The 24,060-nt window shown below is 39.8% G+C and overlaps 1 protein-coding gene across 3 annotated transcripts in view; it reads left to right on the top strand.

Moving 5' to 3' along the window:
• The window catches only part of UNC79 (unc-79 homolog, NALCN channel complex subunit), a 366,916-nt gene that overhangs the window by 251,459 nt on the left and 91,397 nt on the right, over window positions 1-24,060 (top strand). For 2 of the 3 annotated variants that reach the window (XM_010384517.2, XM_030930113.1), the window contains exons 24-28: window positions 2,805-2,986; window positions 5,990-6,191; window positions 8,670-8,849; window positions 18,271-18,557; window positions 22,910-23,092. In XM_010384517.2, coding sequence (XP_010382819.1) covers window positions 2,805-2,986; window positions 5,990-6,191; window positions 8,670-8,849; window positions 18,271-18,557; window positions 22,910-23,092 — 1,034 coding nt within the window. Of the gene's footprint in view, window positions 1-2,804; window positions 2,987-5,989; window positions 6,192-8,669; window positions 8,850-10,329; window positions 10,396-18,270; window positions 18,558-22,909; window positions 23,093-24,060 lie in introns of all 3 variants that reach the window. The other variant, XM_030930114.1, reaches the window with a different exon arrangement.

Below are 24,060 nucleotides of genomic sequence, written 5' to 3' on the forward strand. Positions count from 1 at the left end.
AGAATCTCTGCTGTATACCCTTGCCACTGAGGGATCAGGGACCAAGTCTGGTGCAGCTTGGGTGTAATTTCCTAGTAAATAGAGCAGCAGGTTATCAGAGTAATGTGGTAAGGAAGGAACCTGGAAGGGTTCTCTTAGCCTCATGTCTGCTGGCCCACTGTCACCCCAATCTGCTAGTGGTTCCATTCTTGGGGTAGTAGGCAGAGTTGGCATGCCACAGTGCAGCTTCTCAGAACAGTTCTGTAGGTTGATGTCTCAAAAGTTTGGCGCAGAAATGGAAGTTTCATCAGTGAGGTAACTATTATACCTTTAGTTCAGTTCCTTAATATATGGCCACTTCAAAAAGTTCTTACTTTTTAATGCCCACAGGAATCTCGGGGGCTAGTGTATATATATGATAGCACATCATGTTGTGGGGGATTAGGATTAATTTTCTGAATCTTGGCTCTGGTTAAGTTACTTTTCTTTCTTTCCTTTTTTTTTTTTTTTTTGTTTGTTTGTTTTGAGATGGAGTCTTGCTCTGTTGCCCAAGCTGGAGTGTGATGGCATGATCTCGGCTCACTGCAACCTCCGTCTCCCGGGTTTGAGCGATTCTCTTGCCTCAGCCTCCTGAGCAGCTGGGACTACAGGCACCCACCACCATGCCCAGCTAATTTTTGTATTTTTTGTAGAGATGGGGTTTCGCCATGTTGGCCAGGCTGGTCTTGAACTCCTGACCTCAGATGATCCGCCTGCCTCGACCTCCTAAAGTGCTGAGATTATAGGCATAAGCCACTGCACCTGGCCAAGATCATGTTACTTTTCTACTCAAGAAATTTTAATGGAGTTTTTTCAATGCCTAGAGAATAAAGTTCAGACTCCTTAAACTGCCATTCAAATAGTCTGACTGCAACTGCAGACATCCTCATTTCCTGTGCTTCTTTCTACACACACCGTTGCTGTGTTCCCATTGCTTCCTGCCTCCCTTCATCCACACAGGGGCCATTCTGGGCTCTCCACCTTTCATTCTGTTTTCCTTAAGGCCCTACACAAATGCCGCCTCCACATTATCCACCTTCAAATGCCACCATTGAGGTCCACCTTCTAGGTTCTGCCTGTGAAGAGTGGTTTCTGTATCCCCAGATCTCCCATAGCATTTTATTTATACCACACTAGAGGGATTTACAGGTTTTCTAAAGTTACATTTTAGTTATAGTTGTACATGTCTTATCTATTTTAGTCAATTTAACTTTGAAGTCAAGAGTTATGAATGACTCCTCTTTCTGTTTGCTTCTATCTCCTCCCAAGTGCCTAAGATATTTTCTTAGTGGTATACATATGTGTGCTTAATATGTATGTGTGTATATATATATATATATATATATATATATATATATATATTTTTTTTTTTAAATAAGCAAATCAGTGAATTTGTTGAATAAATTAGATATGTGCTAGGTGCTATGGGAACAATAGAAAGAAGTGTAAGAGCAGATTGCTGTCCTCAGGAGGCTTCCAGTTTAATTGATGAGACCAAACATAAGCATGTAAGAGGTTGACAAATTATAAAAGGCATAAATATAATCAAGACCACAAAAGAAAATATGTCATATAATGAGCACATATTGTGTTCATAGGTAGCTCATATTCTGAGCATACAAATGCTATATGTAAATTAATGATATGCAAATAAGTAGTACTTTTACAGGAGTTCATGGGATGGAAAGGTCTCTCGAGGAGATCAGAGAAGACTTTACAAAACAGAGTATCAGCAGAGATTCTCTAAGGATGGTAGAATGTCAATAGAAAGAATATTGTGGGTGAGGTGCGGTGGCTCATGCCTGTAATCCCAGCACTTTGGGAGGCCAGGGTGGGCAGATCTCTTGAGGTCAGGAGTTCGAGACCAGCCTGGCCAGCATGGTGAAACCCCCGTCTCTACTAAAAATACTAAAGTTAGCTGGGCATGGTGGTGCCTGCCTGTAGTCCCAGCTACTTGGGAGACTGAGACATGAGAATCATTTGAACCCGGGAGACAGAGGTTGCAGTGAGCTGAAATCGTGCCACTGTACTTCAGCCTGGGCAACAGAGTGGGACTCCTTCTCAAAAAAGCCAAACAAAACAAACAAACAAAAGAGTATTCTAGGCTGTCGCAACAGCTTAAGCAAAATACTGAAATATCTTAATTTGCATTGCACTATATTGCTTTACTAGCTATTGTAACTTTTTATAAAGCCATGCTTTAAGAGTGACTGGAATTGTTTAACATTGATTTGCAGAATAATTAGAAATCTATCAAGTAAGGGTATATTTATAGCACGGAAGAAATACCTGGCTTCGATAGCCCCAGGAAATGTCTATTTGGTCTGCCATGTCATACCAGGACCTACTAAGAGCAGAGTAGGGGACCCGAACCCAGAGCCAGGATTGGTGGGCACCTCCTACCTCTCTCTGTTATCTGCAGAGCTTCTATGGAATGGCCACAGAAAGAAGCATAGAGGCATTTGGAATATTTTGAAATATAGCTGAAAGTTAAACAAAGAGACCATGAAAAAAATGTGAAAGACAACCCAGAGTTAGATCAAGGCTGCGTGGGAAAAAAAAGTTCTACTCTGAGTAGAAACAGTCTCTGCTGCACAGATGAAATGGAACACTCGAGATGGTGGCATTAGACTTTCCTGTTGGGGTTTGAAGTAAACTATATGGGAAATTCAGAGTTAACTTTGTCTCTGTGAGTTCAGTTCTCAGACTGGCTAAATAAATGTGTATGCGTGGTGCGTGTATGTGTGTGTTTATATACGTATTTCGCCTTCTCTTTTACATTGCAGTGGAAAAAGTGGCTGTAATTTGTAGATTTCTGGATATTCACTCAGTGACCAAAAACCACCTGCTGAAGTACTCCCTGGCACATGCCTTCTGCTGCTTCCTGACGGCGGTGGAGGATGTCAACCCTGCAGTGGCTACCAGAGCTGGTCTTCTGCTTGACACCATAAAGAGGCCAGCATTGCAGGTGACATGTGATGTGTGTTATCTGCTCCGAAGGTGGTCTGTGCCCGCACTACTAAATCATTGCATTACATTATTTGTCACATGTCCTAGTCTGTTTGACCTGCTATAACAAAATACCATAAACTGGGTAGTTTATAAACAACAGAAATTTATTTTGCAGACTGTCTGCTGAGGGCCTGCTGTCTAGGTCCTAGATGGGGCCTTTGCTGTGTCTAGGGCCTCTTTCATAAGGTTGCTAGTCCCATTCATTAGGGCCCTGCCCACATGACCTAATCATCTCTCAAAGCCCCACCTCCTAATACTATCATATTGGTGATTTAGTTTCAACAGGAATTTGGCGGTGAGGGCCTTGCACACATTTTCAGACCGTAGTATCACATATAATATTGATGATGATGATGGAGATATTTTTAACTGGAAGAAATATACCAGAACCACACCTTGCAAAAAGATCCCTTGTTGTTATTTGTTGATACCACTTTTTTTTAAAGAGACAGAGTCTTACTCTGTTGCCCAGGCTGATCATAACTCTCTGCAGCCTGAAACTCCTGGGCTCAGGTGATCCTCCTGCCTCAGCCTCCTGAGTAGCTAGGACGACAGGTATGCATCACCATATCCACTGAATTTTTAACTTTTAACTCTAACTTTGGTAGAGACAGGGTCTTGCTATATTGCCCAGGCTAGTTTTGAACTCCTGGCTTCCAGCAATCCTCCCGCTTTGGCCTCCCAGAGTGCTGGGATTATAGGCATGAGCTGTACTGCCTGGCCCATTTGCTGATACTTTCTTTTCAGTCTTTGTTCATATGCTGATATTACTTTGGACAGAAGTAACTATTGCATAATGTGTGTGCGTGTGTGTGTGTGTGTGGCAGATTTTAAAACTAGTTTGGTTTATCTTACACCACTTAGCTAGCTCCTGGGCTGGAGGCCCCTGTTGTTAGAGGCTAGATGCTAAGAGAAATCAAATAAATTATAGTTTTTTGCTTTGTTTTGTTTTGAGATAGAGTCTCATTTTCTTGCCCAGGCTGGAGTGCAGTGGTGCGATCTCAGCTCACTGCAACCTCCACCTCCCGGGTTCAAGTGATTCTCATGCCTTAGCCTCCCGAATAGCTAGGACTACAGGCTTATGCCACCACACCTGGCTAATTTTTGTATTTTTAGTAGAGACAGGGTTTTGCTATGTTGGCCAGGCTGGTCTCAAACCCCTGGCCTCAAGTGATTCATCTGCCTCGGCCTCCCAAAGTGCTGGGATTAGAGGCCTGAGCCACCGCGCCTGGCCTGAGTTATAGTTTCATTCAATGTAAAACATGAGAAGGTAAATATGCTACCATAACAAAACATCACAAATTAAAGCCAAGGAGACAAGAAATATGAGGCCTGGATAGGGTGGTATATTTATCTTATTTGGAACCTTTATTTTTTAGTGGCGACACCAAGTCTCAGAGAGATAATGTGACTTATCAAAGGACACAAAGTGATTTAGTGAGAGAATCAAGACTAGAGCCTCCAAAGTTCTGATCTACTGTTTCTCCATGTTGCATCTAATTTATTATTTTGTTGTTATTATTATACTAGTGATATTAAGAGCTAACATTCCTCAGATAGCTACCGTGTTTCCAGGGCAGTGTGTTAAGAGTGTCCTGTTATGCATTATCTCATTTAATCCTCACAGTAACCTTTTGTGTGTTCTCATTTTACAGATAGAGATGCTGAGGGTTAGAAAGGTTAAGCCACCTTTTCAGAGTCACATAGCTAGTTAGCAGCAGAGGAAATTCAGCACTGATTCATAACACAGTCCACATACTTAACTGTGTGTGTGTGTGTGTGTTTGTGCATACACTGTCTCCCAATCCAGTGTAAGCTTCTTCCTGCATTTTAAGACCAAGAAGCAAGGGCAAGCTTGCACAATCTGAAAGACTGAAGGGTTACGCTGCCTGTGGCACATTCTTTTTTTTGTAAAATCTCCACTTGACTTCTGAATAGTTCCTCTCTGTTGATCTTACCAGGTACTTCTATGTCCTACCACTTGCTTAGGGCCTGGAACATAGGAGGCACTCATGAGATGACAGCTGAATTAATGAATGGGATGTTTGGATGAACTGCAATTTTTAAATCTCATTCTATTAAAAAGAGGGGGAATGGTCAACTCGAGGAAAGGGTTCTCAATCCATTCCAACTTTAATTAACATTCTATGTTCCACTCACATTCCAAGAAAACCAGGTGACTTTGCTTTTTTCAGAATCATGAAATTTTGGACTGAAAGTGGATTTCTGGACCATCTTTTTGTGTCTTCTAAAATGTAGCTTTGAAAGTATGCTCCTCTTAATGGCTACAGACATTAAAACCAGATGCAGCCGGGCGCGGTGGCTCACGCCTGTAATCCCAGCACTTTGGGAGGCCAAGGCGGGCAGATCACGAGGTCAGGAGATTGAGACCATCCTGGCTAACACAGTGAAACCTCGTCTCTACGAAAAATACAAAATATTAGTCAGACGTGGTGGTGCATGCCTGTAATCCCAGCTACTGGGGAGGCTGAGGCAGGAGAATTGCTTGAACTCGGGAGGCGGAGGTTGCAGTGAGCTGAGATCCCATCACTGCACTTCAGCCTTGGCGACAGAGCGAGACTCCATCTCAAAAAACAAACAAAGAAACAAACAAACAAACAACAACAACAAAAAAAACCAGATGCATTGACTTGAGGGTATTTGGATTAAGTGGTTATTATTTAATGCATTAGAAAACCAATAGCATACATTTAGTTCAGATTTCTGAATCAAAATTCAAGAGATATTCTACAATGAAGATAAATTCCTCTTCTACATTTTTCTTTCCTACGAAACCTTCCAATCAGAAAAGATTCCAGTGGGATCATTCTACATTATAAGTTTGAATTGGGTAGGCTGCCTTGTTTCATTGACTTTGCCTAGTATGTCAGCTTTGAAATAACTTAGATGTTTATATCTGACTTTCTTCTTCTTTTTTTTTTTTTCTTCTCTTTCCCAGGGTCTGTGTCTTTGTCTTGACTTCCAGTTTGATACTGTGGTGAAAGACAGACCCACAATTTTGAGCAAGCTTTTACTCTTGCATTTTCTTAAGCAGGATATTCCTGCTTTGAGCTGGGAGTTCTTTGTCAATAGATTTGAGACACTTTCTTTGGAAGCCCAGCTACATTTGGATTGTAACAAGGAATTTCCTTTTCCTACAAGTAAGTAAAATGAAGAACTTGCTGTAAACCGTTATGGTTCCATTGTGCTTGCCTAGACAGACAGAAGACATTGGCATGTCATTTAACTCCTCTACAGAGGATGCCTTGACCTCATCCACTCAACTCATTAAATGCTTATTGAATAGCTGCTGTAGTAATCCGTAGATTGAAGCATATCCTGGCATTCCCAAATCAGAATTCTTCTCTTTTCCTTGACCTATGATAACCATTTATGACTGTGTGTTCCCTAAATATGATTCAGTCATTATGTTTATAACATTTGTGAGCAATTTTAGGAAGCATATTTACACCTTGCAAACTCACTCTTGCATGCTTTCTAAATTTCAGTAGTTTTGGGGACATAGGTGGTTTTTGGTTACATGGATAAATTCTTTAGTGGCAATTTCTGAGATTTTGGTGCACCCGTCACCTGAGCATTGTACATGGTACCCAATGTGTAGTCTTTTATCCCTCACCCCCTCCCACCCTTCCCCCCAAAGTCCCCAGATTCCATTCTGTCATTCTTATGCCTTTGCATCCTCATAGCTTAGCTCCCACTTGTAAGTGAGAACATATGATATTTGGTTTTCTACTTCTGCATTACTTCACTTAAAATAATGGTCTCCAACTCCATCCAGATTGCTGTGAATGCTATTATTTCATTCTTTTAAATGGCCAAGTAGTATTCCACGATATATAAATATATATCACATTTCCTTTATCCACTTGTTGGTTAATGGGCATTTAGGCTGGTTCCATATTTTTGCAATTGAAAACTGTGCTGCTATAAACATGCATGTGCAAATACCTTTTTCCTATAATGACTTCCTTCCCTCTGGGTAGATACCCAGTAGTGGGATTGCTGGATCAAATGGTAGATCTACTTTTAGTTCTTTAAGGAATCTCCATACCATTTTCCATAGTGATTGTACCAATTACCATTCCTACCAACAGTGTAGAAGTGTTTCCTTTTTACCACATCCCCACCAACATCTATTATTTTTGAATTTTTAAATTATGGCCATTCTTGCAGGAGTGAGGTGGTATCGCATTGTGGTTTTGCTTTGCATTTCCCTGATCATGAGTGATGTGGAGCATTTTTTCATGTGTTTGTTGGCCATTTGTATATCTTCTTTTGAGAATCGTCTATTCATGTCCTTTGCCTACTTTTTGATGGGATTGTTGTTATTATTATTATCATTATTTTTTGCTGATTTGTTTGAGTTCCTTATAGATTGTGGATATTAGTCCTTTGTTGGATGCATAGTTTGAGAATATTTTTCCCTGTTCAGTGGGTTGTCTGTTTACTCTGCGGATTATTTCATTTGCTGTGCAGAAGCTTTTTAGTTTAATTAGGTCCTGTCTGTTTATTTTTGGTTTTGTTGCATTTGCTTTTGAATTCTTGGTCATGAACTCTTTGCCTAAGCCGCCATCTGAAAGAGTTTTTCTGATGTTGTCTTCTAGAATTTTTATGGTTTCAGATCTTAGATTTGAGCCTTTGATCTATCTTGAGTTGATTTTTGTATAAAGTGAGATATGAGTACCCAGTTTCATTCTTCTAGATGTGGCTTGCCAATTATCCCAGCACCATTTGTTGAATAGGGTGTCCTCTCCCCACTATATGTTTTTATTTGCTTTGTTGAAGATGAGTTGGCTGTAAGTATTTAGCTTTGTTTCTGGGTTCTCTGTTCCATTCCTTTGGTCTACAAGCCTATTTTAATACCAGTACCATGCTGTTTTGGTAACTATAGACTTGTAGTATAGTTTGAACTCCAGTAATGCAATGCCTCCAGATTAGTTCTTTTTGCTTAGTCTTGCTTTGGCTATGTGGGCTCTTTTTTGGTTCCGTATGAATTTTAGAATTGTTTTTCTAGCTCTGTGAAGAATGATGATAGTACTTTGATGGGAATTGCATTGAATCTGTTGCCCAGACTGATGTGTAGTGGTGTCATCATAGCTCACTACAGCCTCCTACTCCTGGGCTCAAGCAATCCTCCCAGCTAATCTTCCCAAGTAGCTAGGACTACAGGGTTAGCCGCCATACTTGGCTAATTTTTCCTTTTTTGTAGAGATGGGGGTCTTGCTATATTGCCCCAGCTGGCCTCAAACTCCTGGCCTGAAGGAATCCTCCCACCATGGCCTCCCAAAGTGCTGGGATTACAGCCATGAGCCACCACACCTGGCCTCTTGCTATTAATCAGTTACCTACAGCTCTGAATAGGTGGAGAAAAGACTTTTGTCACTCAACTATCCAATGATAACAAAATTAGATAATTTAATCTTGTGGTCTAAGCAGAAAAAAAATCATGATAGGCAATAGTCATTTTTTTATGTAGGACTCATCAGAGAGGGAGATGTATATCCATGAAAAATGCATTTTAATATTGAAACTCTACACAGGTGGATTGTTTTAGACTAGGTGGATTACATAGCCCTATGTAAAGGAGAGTGATAGTCTCTTTAATTCCTTTTGCAAAGCCATCACTGCTGTGAGGACCAATGTTGCTAACCTCAGCGATGCAGCCTTATGGAAGATCAAGAGAGCTCGCTTTGCAAGAAACCGCCAGAAGAGTGTACGTTCCCTGAGGGACAGTGTGAAAGGGCCTGTGGAATCCAAGAGAGCACTCTCCCTCCCTGAGACCCTGACCTCCAAAATTCGTTGAGTATCTTCTTTCATCCTTCCATTAAATCTGTTTAATGTCTTTCTGAGGCTGACCTGTCTTGTTGAATGTTCACAGAGAGTATAGCACGTTCAGCAAACTGAGTTTGTTCAATAAGTTTGGCTTTCAGATTCCCTAGAGAATCACCCAAGGGGTATAAATGCCTAGGGTTGCTTTTGCTAGTTTGCTGGAGTAGCAAAGCCCTGATCCAACAGTAGATGTTTTTGAAATGTAAAAGGCAGAGAATACATTGATGCTTGGCGTGCAACTTAGAAGAAACATTTGCTCCTAAGTCCTAGAACACCGAAGTTTGCACCACCAGCCTTGTATCCTAAGAGCTTTCTGAATACAACTTAGGTAATAAGACCTATGGCGGCTAAGGAGGGAGAGTTGAAATTTGGAATGTATTTTTTTTCATGTCTGATAGAAGCAGCCACACAAGCCCCCCAAGACAAACCAATAATAATGGTTGCTTTTGAAATAGAGAAATCAGGCTGAGAAATTGAATTTCTGCTCATCTTCAACAGATAATTTATAAATAAAAATAAGCTTCATTGCCAATATTTTTTAAAAGACCATATATATTTGTTCTATAAAAGGTCTTTCTTTATATTATAGTTTTAAAGAGAATAAAATTTTCCTTAAATTACCAAATGACTAGATAAACTCTAACGATTAGTAATGACTCATGAAGGACAAATAATTAAAAATTCATTACTAAATCACTATACTAATGAATGAGTATGTTTAAATATATTACTAACTTGTAAAATTTATTAAATGATTTAATCTTTAAATAATCACTGTGAAGTAAATAAAATAATGACCCAAAACCTATTTCTTACCCTGTCAGAATATGAAAGGTTTGTTTTTCATTGGCATTTATTAGAAGACAGCCTTATATAACATAACCATTTTTAATCATAAATATGATTTGATTTTATTCATTACATTTTCTCTATTTTATGACAAGCTATGGCAATGTGTTCTTTTAAACTTTGGGAGAGTTAAATATGAATGAAAGTTCTTTAAGTAATCAATAACCCAGTTTTCCAGGGAGCAAAGATAATCACAGGTGATCATTTAAGAATAACCAATAGTAGTGCTAGGCGCCAGGTGAAACTGTTTAAATCCTAGAAACCAATACCCAAATTAAATAAGTAACTAATTTTATATGAGTTTTCCAGCTCTATTTATATCCTAACTGATCAGTTCGGAATGTAAAGTTTATTTATTGTCATTTCTTGTTCATTAATTCACATGACCATTTTGAAGATGAAGTAACATTGAAGGATGCTCTTATGATTCAGATAAAAACTGCAAAACTTTTGTTACATAAACAACTTTTATATGATGTTAATTACAAATAGAAAAACGAAACCTGCCCCTACTATCCAATACAGTTAGCACTGAGTATATTTTCTAGGCTCCAGTTGTCTGTAATGCTTATTTCAATAGAGTTGTTGTTGATTTTTAAGCTATGAGGTTGACCAGGCATGAGCAGTCTGCTCCAGCTCTCGGTGGGACACCCGAACAGACGCCAGGTGGGTACTTCTGACATTGAAGGGCCATGTACAAGTGTCTATCACAGGTGGACAAGGTAGAGAATGCGGTGTCTCTAACTGGACCACGGTGACATACTTAGGATTTGCAAGCTCAGAAGGGTCTTACCTCGGATGTTCAAGTGTTTGAGCCCCTGATACGGCAATTCTTTCCGTTTTGATATTAACAGATGACTTTTGATTTCATTAACTTTTGGTCCAGTAAGAAGCATCGTATCACCTGAGTCTGCACCTTTCCCCAGAGAGCCAGTATGACTAGAGCTATCCGTAGTATTGATATTTGTATGTGTCTTTACACATAGAAATATTTTGTTCATATATATCTGCTATAGGAAAACCATACATTTCATTTACATTTTAAAAGGTTATACATTTGAACCACTGTCATCCGCTCATCCCCTTAGCCATTCCTGATTCTTTGCAACTCTACATGCATTTCTGTTTCTCAGAGAAAGGAGAATTTCTTCTGTTTGGAGGACCATAGCATGATACACTTTAACGATCATTTGATGTTCTGTGATGTATTACAATTTATCATGAAGTAGCCTACGAGTTGAAGGGGCATTGGCAAAGAGGCTCCACGCGAATGGTGCCGTGACTCACTGGGAAGACTGTGAAGGTTCTGAATACCTACTTATTAGTCAAAAACAAATCTGGTAACTGCCACCTATGTGTCATGCTATAGAACATTGGAGTTTTCATCTAAGACTACTAGTTTTACAATAAACTTTTCAGAATGGTGCAGACACTCTCAGAAGGAAAATTTCAAGTGAGGAGACTTTAAAGATCATGTGCGTTATGCGTTATAAAAAGGATGTTTGAAAGAGAGGGAGTCCAGAGTGGGAGGGGAGAGAGAAAATCTCACAGATCATCTATGCAGACAGCAGATGGTGGCCAAAGTCTTTTCTCTTTTACAATTGATGAGAAAAAAAGGAATAGCAAACATTTGGTAGAGTCCCTCTACCTTGCCTTACATATCACTCATGTACACTACTGTGCTGTGATTTTTTTCGTTTTAAAGAATAGAAATAAGAACTTCTGATTCAAAGCGTCATTAGAAATATGAAATCCATGCAGTTTCCCTTCAGTGAGGCATTTTTGAGATTGTTCTTAGGCAGTTTCATAAATTATCTTTCTTTTAGTCTAGCTTGTCTCTAAAAGCTTAGCTGAGAAGCCAGTCTTTCATAATAATTATCCATTTAAACAATCCAGCCCGAGAAGTCCCCTTATATCACTGTGGGAAAACATGTACATGTGTTTCTTGCAGTTAAAAAAAGCCTTCAGGCATCTAATTATTCCACCAAAAGTGGCCAGATGGAAAAGAGGCAGATAACAGCATTGTTTAAATTAAATGTGAAGCTAAAACTTCAGGAAAGGTAATTTACATGACACCAGCATAAGCAAAATTTGCTTAGATATAGAAATAGCTGGCTCAGCTTATAAGGCAATTTCAAACTACTGTAGTGTTCCATTTTTGCATTATTATTTACTGGACCCTGACTGTTTCTAACTTGGAAGCAAGGACATACCAGATTTATCATAAGATTGTGGAGAATGGTTTAAGACAGTAATTAAATGGAAACTGAAGAACGTGCTACTTAATGAACATACTTTCATTTGGTCCAAGTAATGAGGTCCTCTTTGCAGACCTCTTGTTGATTAGACTTGAAATAAAGCAGATGCCCCTTTATACAACAAGATTTAAATTTAATTGCTGTTTAAGTTGAACTTTTTGGCAGTGGATTTACAATTTATGACTCTCTGATCTTAACCTTTACATGGTACCCACAGAAAATGGAATAGAAAATTCTGTTTTCTATAGAAGGTATACTCTGCAAGGTTTGTAGAGAGTCACGTTCCTCTATGTCTTTTCAAATCAAAGTCTTTGTGCATCTAAATAAAATTCATAGGATCTTATAGCTGAAACATTAGCAATGTGTTAACAGTCTCATTTTGTAGAGGAAGAAACTGAGATTCTCACAAAAGAACAAGCTTATTAGTGACAGATCTGGGTCTCAAGCCCAGAGGTCCTGAGCTCTCTAACAAGGAAGTAAGTGCCAGTAGGAATTCAGCAGCTTCATTTCATCCCAATTGATGGGATACACAATCTTTTTAACTGCTAATCTGCAATTTGTATGCTTGGACATAGGGAGTACTTTCACTGGTGCTGTAAGAACCAGGAAATTTTGTCTTCATGTATTTAGAACACTGATGAAGATTAATTGAATAGAATGCAGCAGTTGTTATGCTATATAAGCACAATACTGAACTAATGGTGTCAGTCCCATGTGAACATAGGGTGCTTAATTATATCGTGTTCCTCATCGCCTGGAGCGCATAATTAAACAAAAATAGGTATGTAATAATGATAATCCTTCCTGTATATATAGTATCTCTTTACTTACAGGAAAACTGATGTAGTGAGGGATTAAGTGATTCTGCTTTGGTGGTTGCTTAAGGTCATGTATGACTGACTAGTTAGGATCAGAACGGAAGCTGGCATCTAAGGGACTAGGCTTGCTTGCTTTCTACCACAACTACCTCTCGATGAACTGGTCTTAGGGTATTTCTGCCCTGTGAGACATGAGGACACCAGTCTGGTTATGGAGTTGGCCTGGGCTTTCAAGCCTGCTACAGAGTGGCCTAAGGCCATGAGTGTCCAGACCAAAGGACTTTGCCAGTTAGGACCCCAGATTGGTCCAGAGCTATCCCCATTTCTTGTGGGACTTGCATACTCTTAAGTTCTGCCTCAGCCTGCAGAGAAACCTAGAGATCTCTTGGCCTGCATTTGTATCCATAAGAGAAGGTGCCCACTACTAGTTAGGACCAATAAAGCACTCTTGCATTGACCTTTCCTGTCTTCTTAGTGTCCCAGCCTAGAATTCCAAATAACTTTTCTTTGGGCTCTTTCTTTCTACAGATGGTTTACAATTCACTTCTTCACTAACTTGCAAAATGCCTATTGACCATTAAGATCCAGTAAGTCAGAGTACAGTTCTTTTTATGGGAATACTCTTGTTTGAAGTTATATTTTTGGGAAATGACAATTTTTGTTCAACAAACATTACAAATACTTTTTCTGAGTTGGGGTCTTGCTATGTTGCTCAGGCTGGTCTTGAGCTTCTGGGCTCAAGGGATCCTCTCACCACAGCCTCCCAAGTACCTTGGATTACAGGTGTGTGCCACAAATGCTTGTTCAACAAGTATTTATTTTACACCTGCTGGACTAGGAAATACAAAGATGCTTTGGAAATTTTTATACTCTTAACTTATTTATGGCCAAGTAAGGGATATTAAGTATGAACATCAGTAAACTCTCATCTTGAGTGAAAGTGACAGTACGTAGGGTGAGTCATGTCAAATGCAAAGGGAGGGAGCTTTCTACCAGCTGGAGACATCAGGGAAGGTCTTGTGAACAGGTGGCTTTTCAGCCAGGCTTGATTGGTGGATGAGACATAAACATATGATGATACAATGTGGAATAGGAAGGAGAAAAGGCAGGGATGGGGAGCACAGGAGGATATGAAGTTAGCTACTGCCCCGGCTTTCCAGCCCTGCTGTGGATGTGTGCACATATAACCGAACACTGAGGTAAGGAGGCAGGGAGATGAGCGAGGCAGTGCAGTGAGAGCTGCCTATGGAATGGAACCTCATTTATAGTGCTTACTCATTGGCTGCCCTGGACCAAGTAGAGTAAGCTCATGGAAGGATCCTTTCTTCCTCTACCTAATTGTCACTTGTTGGTTTGGCAGAGGGGTCAGTGAGTCAATTCACATAGAGAAACATTCCCAGATTCCTGCTGTTTTGGGACTCTATCAATTTTTCTCTTATACAGAATGTAAGCTCTGACATATTTATTTGAATTTAGTGCACTTTGACAGACATTTATGTATAATAGGTATCTACTCTATGTCAGACATTGGCCCCTATTCTATGAGGGATATAAAAATGGATAAAATATGTCATTTGCCTTCAAGAAGCCTGTGTTCTTATTGGAGTATTAAGGCAATTGAATAGACAAAATGTTCTGCCTTGCAAAATTGTTATTGGCCACATGGGAGTTAGCAAAATGCTAAAGGAAATTTTCCTCCATTCTTCTTTTTCTCTTCTGTCCTCCCTCCTTTCTTGTCCTTAGAAATTTAAAGAATTTAGGGATCACATCGAATTGCTGAGAGGAATATTGGGTATATCTAATAAGAATGGCTTTTGGGGACCTGTTTATAGCACAAAATTGTTGGGGGAGGGTAGAGAACCACTTTGCAAGGTGAAGAGGGCACCAGGAGCAAACGTGCAAAGAGGGAAAACCATTGGCTCCATTCTGAGATCCACGAGTAGCCCAGCTTGTAAGAATGTTGACCATTTCGGGTGAAATAATAGGAGATAAGTCTGGAAAAGCAGATCCTGATCCTGCCTGGTTTCAAATCATCTGAATAAATAATGCTATATTACACTTTGGAGTTTCAATCAGTTATACAGCTCTGTGGACAGATTGTAATGGACTCACTCCACATTAAAGGTATGGTAGGTATAGCTCTGCCTCTGTAATTATAATTATAAATATAATTATATTTTCTCTTTATAGAAAATATAAAATTAGACCTTTTAACATGTTCAATCTTTATGGTTAGGACAGATATAGAAATTTCACAGACTAGAATTCAAAACTATTAAGCGTTTTGTTTTCCTTAGAGAAAATACTTGTAGGCATTTAGTTTTAAAATGGAAATTTCATACCTTTTCTAGGTTAAAACATTACTATTGTCTTTATCAATAGAGAACATTTCAGCTTATCCACAGCTCATTTTTCTTAGGGATTTGATTAAGGTAACTTGTCTTTATAAAGAGTGCACCAGTCACAAGCTTACTCTATTTCAAAGAGAGGCAATAAACAAAGTATAGACTTGCAAAGCCCACACTGGAGGGGTAAATTATTAGAATAAAAAGAGATTAAAAATTTTTTATGCAAAAGTTTCCATAAATGTTCTTTTTTCAGTGCATTTGTTAAAGATCACTCATTACTTGCTATTCAGGGAAAGCAGCAAACTTAAGATCCGTGAAAATGATCTACAGTGAGATGGGCATGTATGAAATGACAGTCATCAGGAAAATCTGATGTGATGGGACAACTCAGGGTTACACATTGTTTAGAAACATGCCCACTTGTAATGAGAAGAGTTTTGAAATGTTTAAGCTGAAGTCTGATGGTCTATTTTCTAGACTTGAATTGGGATGGAAGGAAACGGGGGCAGGGTCCCAGTTGGGCCTTGCTGAGAGCTCCCTTTCTTCTGTATTGAGGTTCCTAGATTCTCAGCACTATAAAACAAAGGAGCAGCTTCCTCTCAAACACTCTCCGGTTCCAGTTTTTAACTTTGGGACTTTGTTGTTGAGCCAGTGTGGACATGAGGTGGCTGAGCAGGACTGAGTGATACATGTTCTCTTCAAACTTGCACCCCAGAGCTAAAAGGAATTGAAGACTGAAGCTATATTGTAACAGCCATTACTTGCTGCTACAATAACATTGAACCCTGCAGGGAGTCCTGTCATATTCTTGGCCCAAACATGTCCAAAGCAATAATGTCCTTCTAGTTGTAAAGTAATACTCAAGTGGAAAAACAAATCAAGAGTAAATGTTTTTCTTTTCTTTTTCTTTTTTTTTTTTTTTTGAGACAAGGTCTTGCTTTGTTGCCCAGGCTGGAGTAGAGTGGCATGATCACAGCTCACTGCAGCTTCAACTTCCCAAGCTCAAGTGATCCTCCTGCCTCAGCCTCCCGAGTAGCTGGGACTACAGGTGTGCACCACCACGTCCAGCTAATTTTTGTATTTTTTGTAGAGACCGGGTCTTGTCATGTTTCCTAGGCTGGTCTCAAACTCCTGGGGGCTCAAGTGATTCTCCCACCTTGGCCTCCCAAAGTGCTGGGATTGTAGGTGTGAGCCACGATGCCCAGCCTCAGTAAACTATTTTTCAATGCTGAAAAAATAGCCCTGTAAACTTTTTCTATTTTGCCTTACAAGGATTTACATAGGTATTGTATTTGGTCAAATCCTATATTACAAACATTTAATTTAACCACATGCTGTGATGCTTTACATTTCCAGCCTCTCATTGAAATAGGGTGTTCCACATAAATTGATTATTTTCCTGATGCATGCCTTATAAGTAATTATAATATTAACAATTTATTGATCATCCTGCATGTGAAACACTGTAATAAACAAATTCTTAGGTTTTATTTGAATAATTTTTGATAAAAAGTTTCTCTAGAGTGCATCATACATATTCATTCCTTCATGCACAGATTCTATGAGACAGAAAAGTGTGAGTGTCCCGGAATCATACTGACGTGTGTCAGATGGTTTTCTCTGTATTAGAGGCTCTTACACTAAGCTGCCTCTGCTACCTCTTCACTTACTGTCAACTATCCCTTCTCAGCAGTTCACTTTTGAACAGACCAACATTCATCTGATTCTCTGGGAAACTCGACAACCAAGCTTGTTACTTTATGTGCAGGTCTAAACTGGTAAATTCTGAATTTGACCTTCATGCTACTATCCCAGAGAAAAAGTATTTGGGCTTGAGACAGCAAATTTCTGCAATTCCCAGAAACATTTCTGATGCCTCGCTTCTCTTGGCTGTGTCCTGAAAGGCTGAGATTTTGCCAAATTAACTGAGGAGTTAATAGGTATAAGTTACTACCTAACTCTTTGTTGCATCCTTTACACCATAATTATAATGGGTGTAACCAAGGCTTGGTTTATAATGGTTTGTAACCAAAGCTTGTCATCGTTTAGTACAACGTTTCCTTGCAGGATGAGAGATGAGAATGCCAGTGTGCTGATCTAACCCACCAGACAAAATTTGTTTTCAATTTAGAAATTCTAATGTTGCTATAAAAAAAAAAGGATAGGAGTATTTTGAATAATCCCCAAACCATAAATATAGAAGAGCAAATATCAGTCTTCCTTCTCCCAAAGTCCTAACCAAACCTGATAAGAAGGGGCAGAAGAACAAAGGGAGACAGGTAATTTCTGACTTTGAAAAATAACAGAGAAAGTCAATGTCAGGGAGCTGCTCAGATGCCATTATTTACTAGGTTAAGAGGAAGCCGAGGGCTAAGGTATTTTTTTCTTTCCATGTGAACTTTCCGCTCACCTTCATGTGGTGTTTTTCTGTTTTTAAAAGTTCACGCTTCGCTCTCTTTCTGTTTGTGTCCTCTCCCTTCCTTGTATGTTTCTCATGACATACAACAGGGCTTATAATTTGCTATTTATAATTTTGACTATTTCATTTAAAGAGAACCTACTGCTAATATCTCAGGGTTTGGAAAAGCTTTTTTTTTTTTTTTTTTTTTTTTTTTGCACTAGCTGATTCATGAACATAAATGAATTGAGATAATAATTTAAACAGAATAACCCAGTGGTTTTGTCCTCAGTGGGTTTTAGACTATAGTGTTTTGTGGTTATTCTTACATGCTTATTTTACAAAGCTGGAAGGGAAACTTCCTTTATCACTGAGGATAAAACTTTGCCAACGTATTAAAAAATTTGCTAAATGCAAAATGTATTTAGGCATTTGTCTTGCTGTTTCAGGATAACATTGCTTCATAGCACCCTATTTTTATTGCCATTCCGTTAATTCTCCCAGATTACTTGGTTGTTGATGAATACAGTAACTTTCACCCCCGGACTAGGGCTCTGCCTACAAGGCCATATTGTGCCTTTAAGTTTCTTAAATTCTGTCTGGAGCAGAAAGTTTTGTAGAAGCAGAAACAAGGGTGCTTTTTCAATATATAAGAGAGATTTTAGTGTCACTTCACTTGTGAAAGAGCCACCCACTCACAGCCTTTCTTCTACTGACAGGACAACAGTCTCCCGAGAATGACAACACCATCAAGGACCTGCTCCCAGAAGACGCTGGGATCGACCACCAGACAGTTCACCAGCTGATCACAGTGCTCATGAAGTTCATGGCCAAGGACGAGAGCAGCGCCGAGTCAGACATCAGCAGTGCAAAGGCCTTCAACACGGTCAAGCGACACCTGTACGTCTTACTCGGCTATGACCAGCAGGAAGGTTGCTTCATGATTGCACCTCAAAAAATGCGCCTGTCAACTTGCTTTAATGCATTCATTGCAGGAATTGCCCAAGTGAGTGTAATAACAGCTTTCAGAAGTCACACCCTTATACTTTTAGTAGAAGCAAGGCATTACGTACCATGTAGCCAACACTGGTTCAGCATAAAGGTTTGTACAAATTGCTCAGTGTTATGCAGGAGTATGTGGAGGGGAATGTGAAGATTAGTAAGAATTGGTAGCCTGACTGAGGAATAGTGAGAGAGAGAATGAGAGAGAGAGACTGTGTGTGTATGTGTGTGTGTGAGAGAGAGAGAGAGAGAGAGATGCTAACCTTGTAGCATATGAAGAATGTCTGTACCTTCATATTATAGTTACATAATCATTTTAGTATATTTGGTTTCTTTTCTTTTTTTTGAGACCGTGTCTTGCTCTGTTGCCCAGGCTGGAGTGCAGTGGCGTGATCTTGGCTCACTGCAAGCTCTGCTTCCCGGGTTCATGCCATTCTTCTGGCTCAGCCTCCCAAGTAGCTGGGACTACAGGCGCCTGCCACCACGCCCGGCTATTTTTTTGTATTTTTAGTAGAGACGGGGTTTCACCATGTTAGTCAGGATGGTCTTGATCTCCTGACCTTATGATCCACCTGCCTCGGCCTCCCAAAGAGCTGTGATTACAGGCTTGAGCCACCGCGCCCGGCCAGTATATTTGGTTTCTAGATCACTGTGCTTATTTTTTTTTCAATTGCTAACTAAAAATACTTAAATTTGGTTAATTCTATTTTAAAAATTATGATTTTAGTTTATATTAATTTCAATTGTATGTTGCTGAAGAAATCTTTCCAGTTAGAAGGAGTTTCTAATATTTACATGTTCCAGTATTTTTTTAGTGTAAACAGCTAAAGCTGGAGCTATGGAAAGACTTGTTTTCTCTGTGTTTCAGCTACTTTCCATTTGCTTTTACACACTCAAATTTACATTTCTCTATTCAAATGGCCATTTTATTAAACATTTTCTTTCACAGTAAAAAAAAAAAAAAAAAAGAATTGGTAGCCTGGTATCATCAAGGGAGTGTGGGAGATTTTTTTGTTTTGTAAAATATACCTACAATTTGCCATTTTAACAGTTTTAAGTGTATAGTTCAGTGGCATTGCACACTTTTATGTTGTGTAACCATCACCACTGTCCATCCTCAGACGTTTTTATCATCCTAAACTGAAACTCTGTATCCATTAAACAATAAGAGAGTGTAGGATTATTTTTTGTTGGTGTGGTTTTATTTATTTATTTATTTATTTATTTATTTATTTATTTATTTATGTTTTTAAGACGGAGTCTCGCTCTGTTGCCAGATTGGAGTGCAGTGGCACGATCTCGACTCACTGCAAGCTCCGCCTCCCAGGTTCACGCCATTCTCCTGCCTCAGCCTCCCAAGTAGCTGGGACTACAGGCGCCCGCCACCACATCCGGCTAATTTTTTTGTATTTTTAATAGAGACGAGGTTTCCCCGTGTTGGTCAGGCTGGTCTTGAACTCCCGGCCACAAATGATCCGCCCGCCTCGGCCTCCCAAAGTGCTGGGATTACAGGCGTGAGCCACCACACTCGGCCTTTTTTGTTTGTGTTTCTGTGGTTGTGTGTGTGTGTGTGTGTGTGTGTGTGTGTGTGTGTTTAAAAAACGTTTCCCTTTTTGGTTTCAGGTGGAGAGAGCTGAATTAATCATACAACTTAACTTTTTGCCACACCATCATCACTGGCTTTTCCATGTGTGTCTGCTACTTCTAACTGTTGTATTGCATGCCATGGTGGGCAGACACCATACTTTACTCATCCATTCCCCTAGTGATGGACTCATATTGCTCCCAATGCCTCACTACCCCAAACAGTTCAGTAATAGGCATCTATGTATACACACCTTATCAGCCAATGTGAGAATTCCTTAGGGAGATGGATCCAGAAGAATTGCTGGGTCGTGGGGTAAATGTATGCCTAATTTGGTCAGTGCTACAAATCTCACTCTCCAGAACAGCTGCACCAATCTGTAAAATTACAGGACTTGGGGCTAGAGAGATGTGGGCATGAATTTCAGCTCCGCCTCTGTTATTAGTTGCTAGGGCTTAGGCACTCTCTTATTGGTAACACAGATTTCCTTTTTTGATAGATTAGAGAAAACCTATTGCAAAGCACCTTGATTCATGCCTGTCTCATGGTAGGAACTCGATAGATGATAGCTGTTACTGTCAGTTAGCTGAAATAGATTGTAATGTAATGAACAAAGATAAGCAGCTGTCCTGTGCTGATGCTGATAACTGGGTTGATCACCGCTTTTTCTCAGCTGTCACTGTTTCAGATACCAAACGCTCCCTCCCTCTTCCCCCCACCCTCTAAATCCACATTATGCATATTTACTTTAGAAATAAAAGCTAAAATCAAGGCCAGGCATGGTGGCTCATGCCTATAATCCCAGCACTTTGGGAGGCCGAGGTGGGCAGATCATGCAGTCAGGAGTTCAAAACCAGCCTGGCCAATATGGTGAAACCCTATCTGTACTAAAAATACAAAAATTAGCCAGGCATGGTGATGTGCGCCTGTAGTCCCAGCTACTGGGGAGGCCGAGGCAGGAGAATCGCTGGAACCTGGGAGGCAGAGGTTGCAGTGAGCTAAGATTGCACCACTAAATTCCAGCCTGGGTGACAGAGTGAGACTCCATCTCAAAAAAAAAAAAAAAAAAATATATATATATATATATATATATATATATAAGCTAAATATTAAAAATTAACTTTTTATATGGGGTTTATATAACTCCAGAAAACCTGTGTCAAAAATAGCTTCCTAATATTTTGGCATATATTGCTCCCGCCATTTATATACATACATAAATTTCTTTTTTTTTTTTTTTTTTTTTTTTTTTGAGACGGAGTCTCGCTCTGTTGCCCAGGCTGGAGTGCAGTGGCCAGATCTCAGCTCACTGCAAGCTCTGCCTCCCGGGTTCACGCCATTCTCCTGCCTCAGCCTCCCCAGTAGCTGGGACTACAGGCGCCCGCCACCTCGCCCGGCTAGTTTTTTGTATTTTTTAGTAGAGACAGGGTTTCACCGTGTTAGCCAGGATGGTCTCGATCTCCTGACCTCGTGATCCGCCCGTCTCGGCCTCCCAAAGTGCTGGGATTACAGGCTTGAGCCACCGCGCCCGGCCAACATACATAAATTTCATACTCACATACATATGTCCACACATTTTTACAATAATAGGTTCATATTATACATACTGATATATATGCCACCTTTTAAAAATTTTTTTGCTTCAATGGGTTTTTGGCAAACAGGTGGTATCTGCTTACATGGTTAAGTTCTTTAGTGGTGATTTCTGAGATTTTGGTGCAACCTTTTTAAACCTAAAATTTATTATGAAGTTTATATCATGTAAATAAATGTGTGTCATATTCTGTGTAATGGTTACATAGTATTCTGTAGTTATACAAACAGTATTTTATTTGTCTAATCCCATATTATTGAATATGGAGGTTGATTTCAGTTTGGGGTGACTATAAACAAAGCCATGTTGAATTTCTTTATACATACATTTTGGAACACTTGTCTGATTATTTCTTTGGGATATATTTAATGCTTGTATTAGGGGGTATGTGCTTTTTCTTTCTTTCTTTTTTTCCTTTTTTTTTCTTTTTTTGAGACAGAGTCTCACTCTGGTAGCCCAGACTGGAGTGCAGTGGTATGATCATGGCTCACCGCAGCCTCGACATCCCAGGCTCAGAGGATCCTCCCAGCCCAGCCTCCCGAGTAGCTAGGAGTATAGGAGTGTGCTACCACACCGAATTAACTTACTGTATTTTTGGTAGAGACAGGGTTTCGCCATGTTGCCTGAGCTGGTCTCATACTCTTGGGCTCAAGCAATCTATCTGCCTCAGCCTCCCAAAGTGCTGGGATTGCAGGCATGAGTCACTGCACCTGGCATGTGCTTTTTCTTATTCCTGAATGCATATTGCTAAATTGTTCTCCTGAAAGATTGTACCAAGTTTGGTTGGCATAATACTTGGTTCAAAGATTGAACCAAGTATTGCCGGTTGTCCAGGAATTCCCATTTCTCCAGGTGGTTACCAATATTAGGTTTCTTCATTGTCTAGTTTAACTCTGGTTAATAGTTGAATGGATAAAATTTTATTTTCAATAGGTACTGAAATAAATAATTAATTAGATTAAAACTATTTTCATTTACAAGTTTCAAAAATTTTTTGTGAGGTTGGACTTTTCCTCCTTCTTGCGTACTAGCCATCACTTTTAACATTTTGTGGGATGCCTGTTAAATATTTTGCCTGTTAAAAATTTTAACCACTGGGATGGCTCACATTTTTCCTTTTGCCTTCTGAGTGTTCTTTGTAGTTTTCCATCAGTTATTAATATTTTTTCTATTTCAGGTTATGGACTATAACATTAACTTGGGAAAACACCTTCTCCCCTTAGTGGTTCAGGTGCTCAAATACTGCTCTTGTCCTCAACTCCGGCATTATTTCCAACAGCCACCTCGTTGCTCCCTCTGGTCCCTAAAGCCTCACATCCGGCAGATGTGGTTGAAGGCCTTGCTTGTCATCCTTTACAAGGTGAGCTGGGTGGTCACTACTGTTTTAGATGCAATGGTTCTCTTAGAGAGCATAAGGAGAACACCTGAGTCTTTAGTTGAAAATTTTGTAGAATAAAAGTTTGACCTTCGGAAGGAAGATCAGGATATGCAATTACTGTTAAGAACCAAAGAGCTATTGAAATGAAAATAGAAATGGGAGGCCCTGTCGATATGTGCTCTAAAAATGTTTAAAACAAAGAATGATAAATGGTAGGCTATTGATCAAGAACCTCTGTTTATAGTGTTTATACTCAGTCTCATGTTTTATCTAAGTATTAATTATTATTTCAGAAAACAAAGAAGGTATCTGAAATTGTATTCACCCGCTAAATGTTTATGCCAGATAATTTTCTTGAAAAAAACTGTAACTATGAACTGGCATGACTTGCTGTCAGTGGTTTGGTGAAGGAGGAAAGGAATATAGTCCCTTGTAAAAATAAGGCCATGGAGGAGGGCGTGGTGGCTCACTCCTGTAATCCCAGCACTTATGGAAGGCCGAGGTGGGTGGGTTGCCTGAGTACAGGAGTTCGAGCCCAGCCTGAGCAACATGGTGAAATCCTGTCTCAGCAAAAAATTAGCCAAGCATGATTGCACATGCCTGGTCCCACCTACTTGGGAGGCTGAGGTGGGAAGATCACCTGAGCCTGGTAGGTTGAGGCTGCAGTGAGCTATGATCACACCACTGCACTCCAACCTGGGTGACAGAATGAGACCCTGTCTCTAACTAAACAAATAAATAAGGCCATGAACAGAATCTCTTTCTACTTCTCTCTCTCTTTCTCTCTCTCTCTCTCTCTCTCTCTCTCCCTCTCTCTCTCTCTCTCTCTCTCTCTCTCTCTCTCTCTCTCTCTCTCTCTCTCTCATATATATGTATTTATCCCCAAGAGATACTGCAAACAGTATCTGGCAAGATCAGGTGGAAAAACTTACCCTTTAAAATAACCATTT

This window comes from Rhinopithecus roxellana, chromosome 5, assembly GCF_007565055.1.
Source record: "Rhinopithecus roxellana isolate Shanxi Qingling chromosome 5, ASM756505v1, whole genome shotgun sequence".
NCBI classification, from domain to species: domain Eukaryota; kingdom Metazoa; phylum Chordata; class Mammalia; order Primates; family Cercopithecidae; genus Rhinopithecus; species Rhinopithecus roxellana.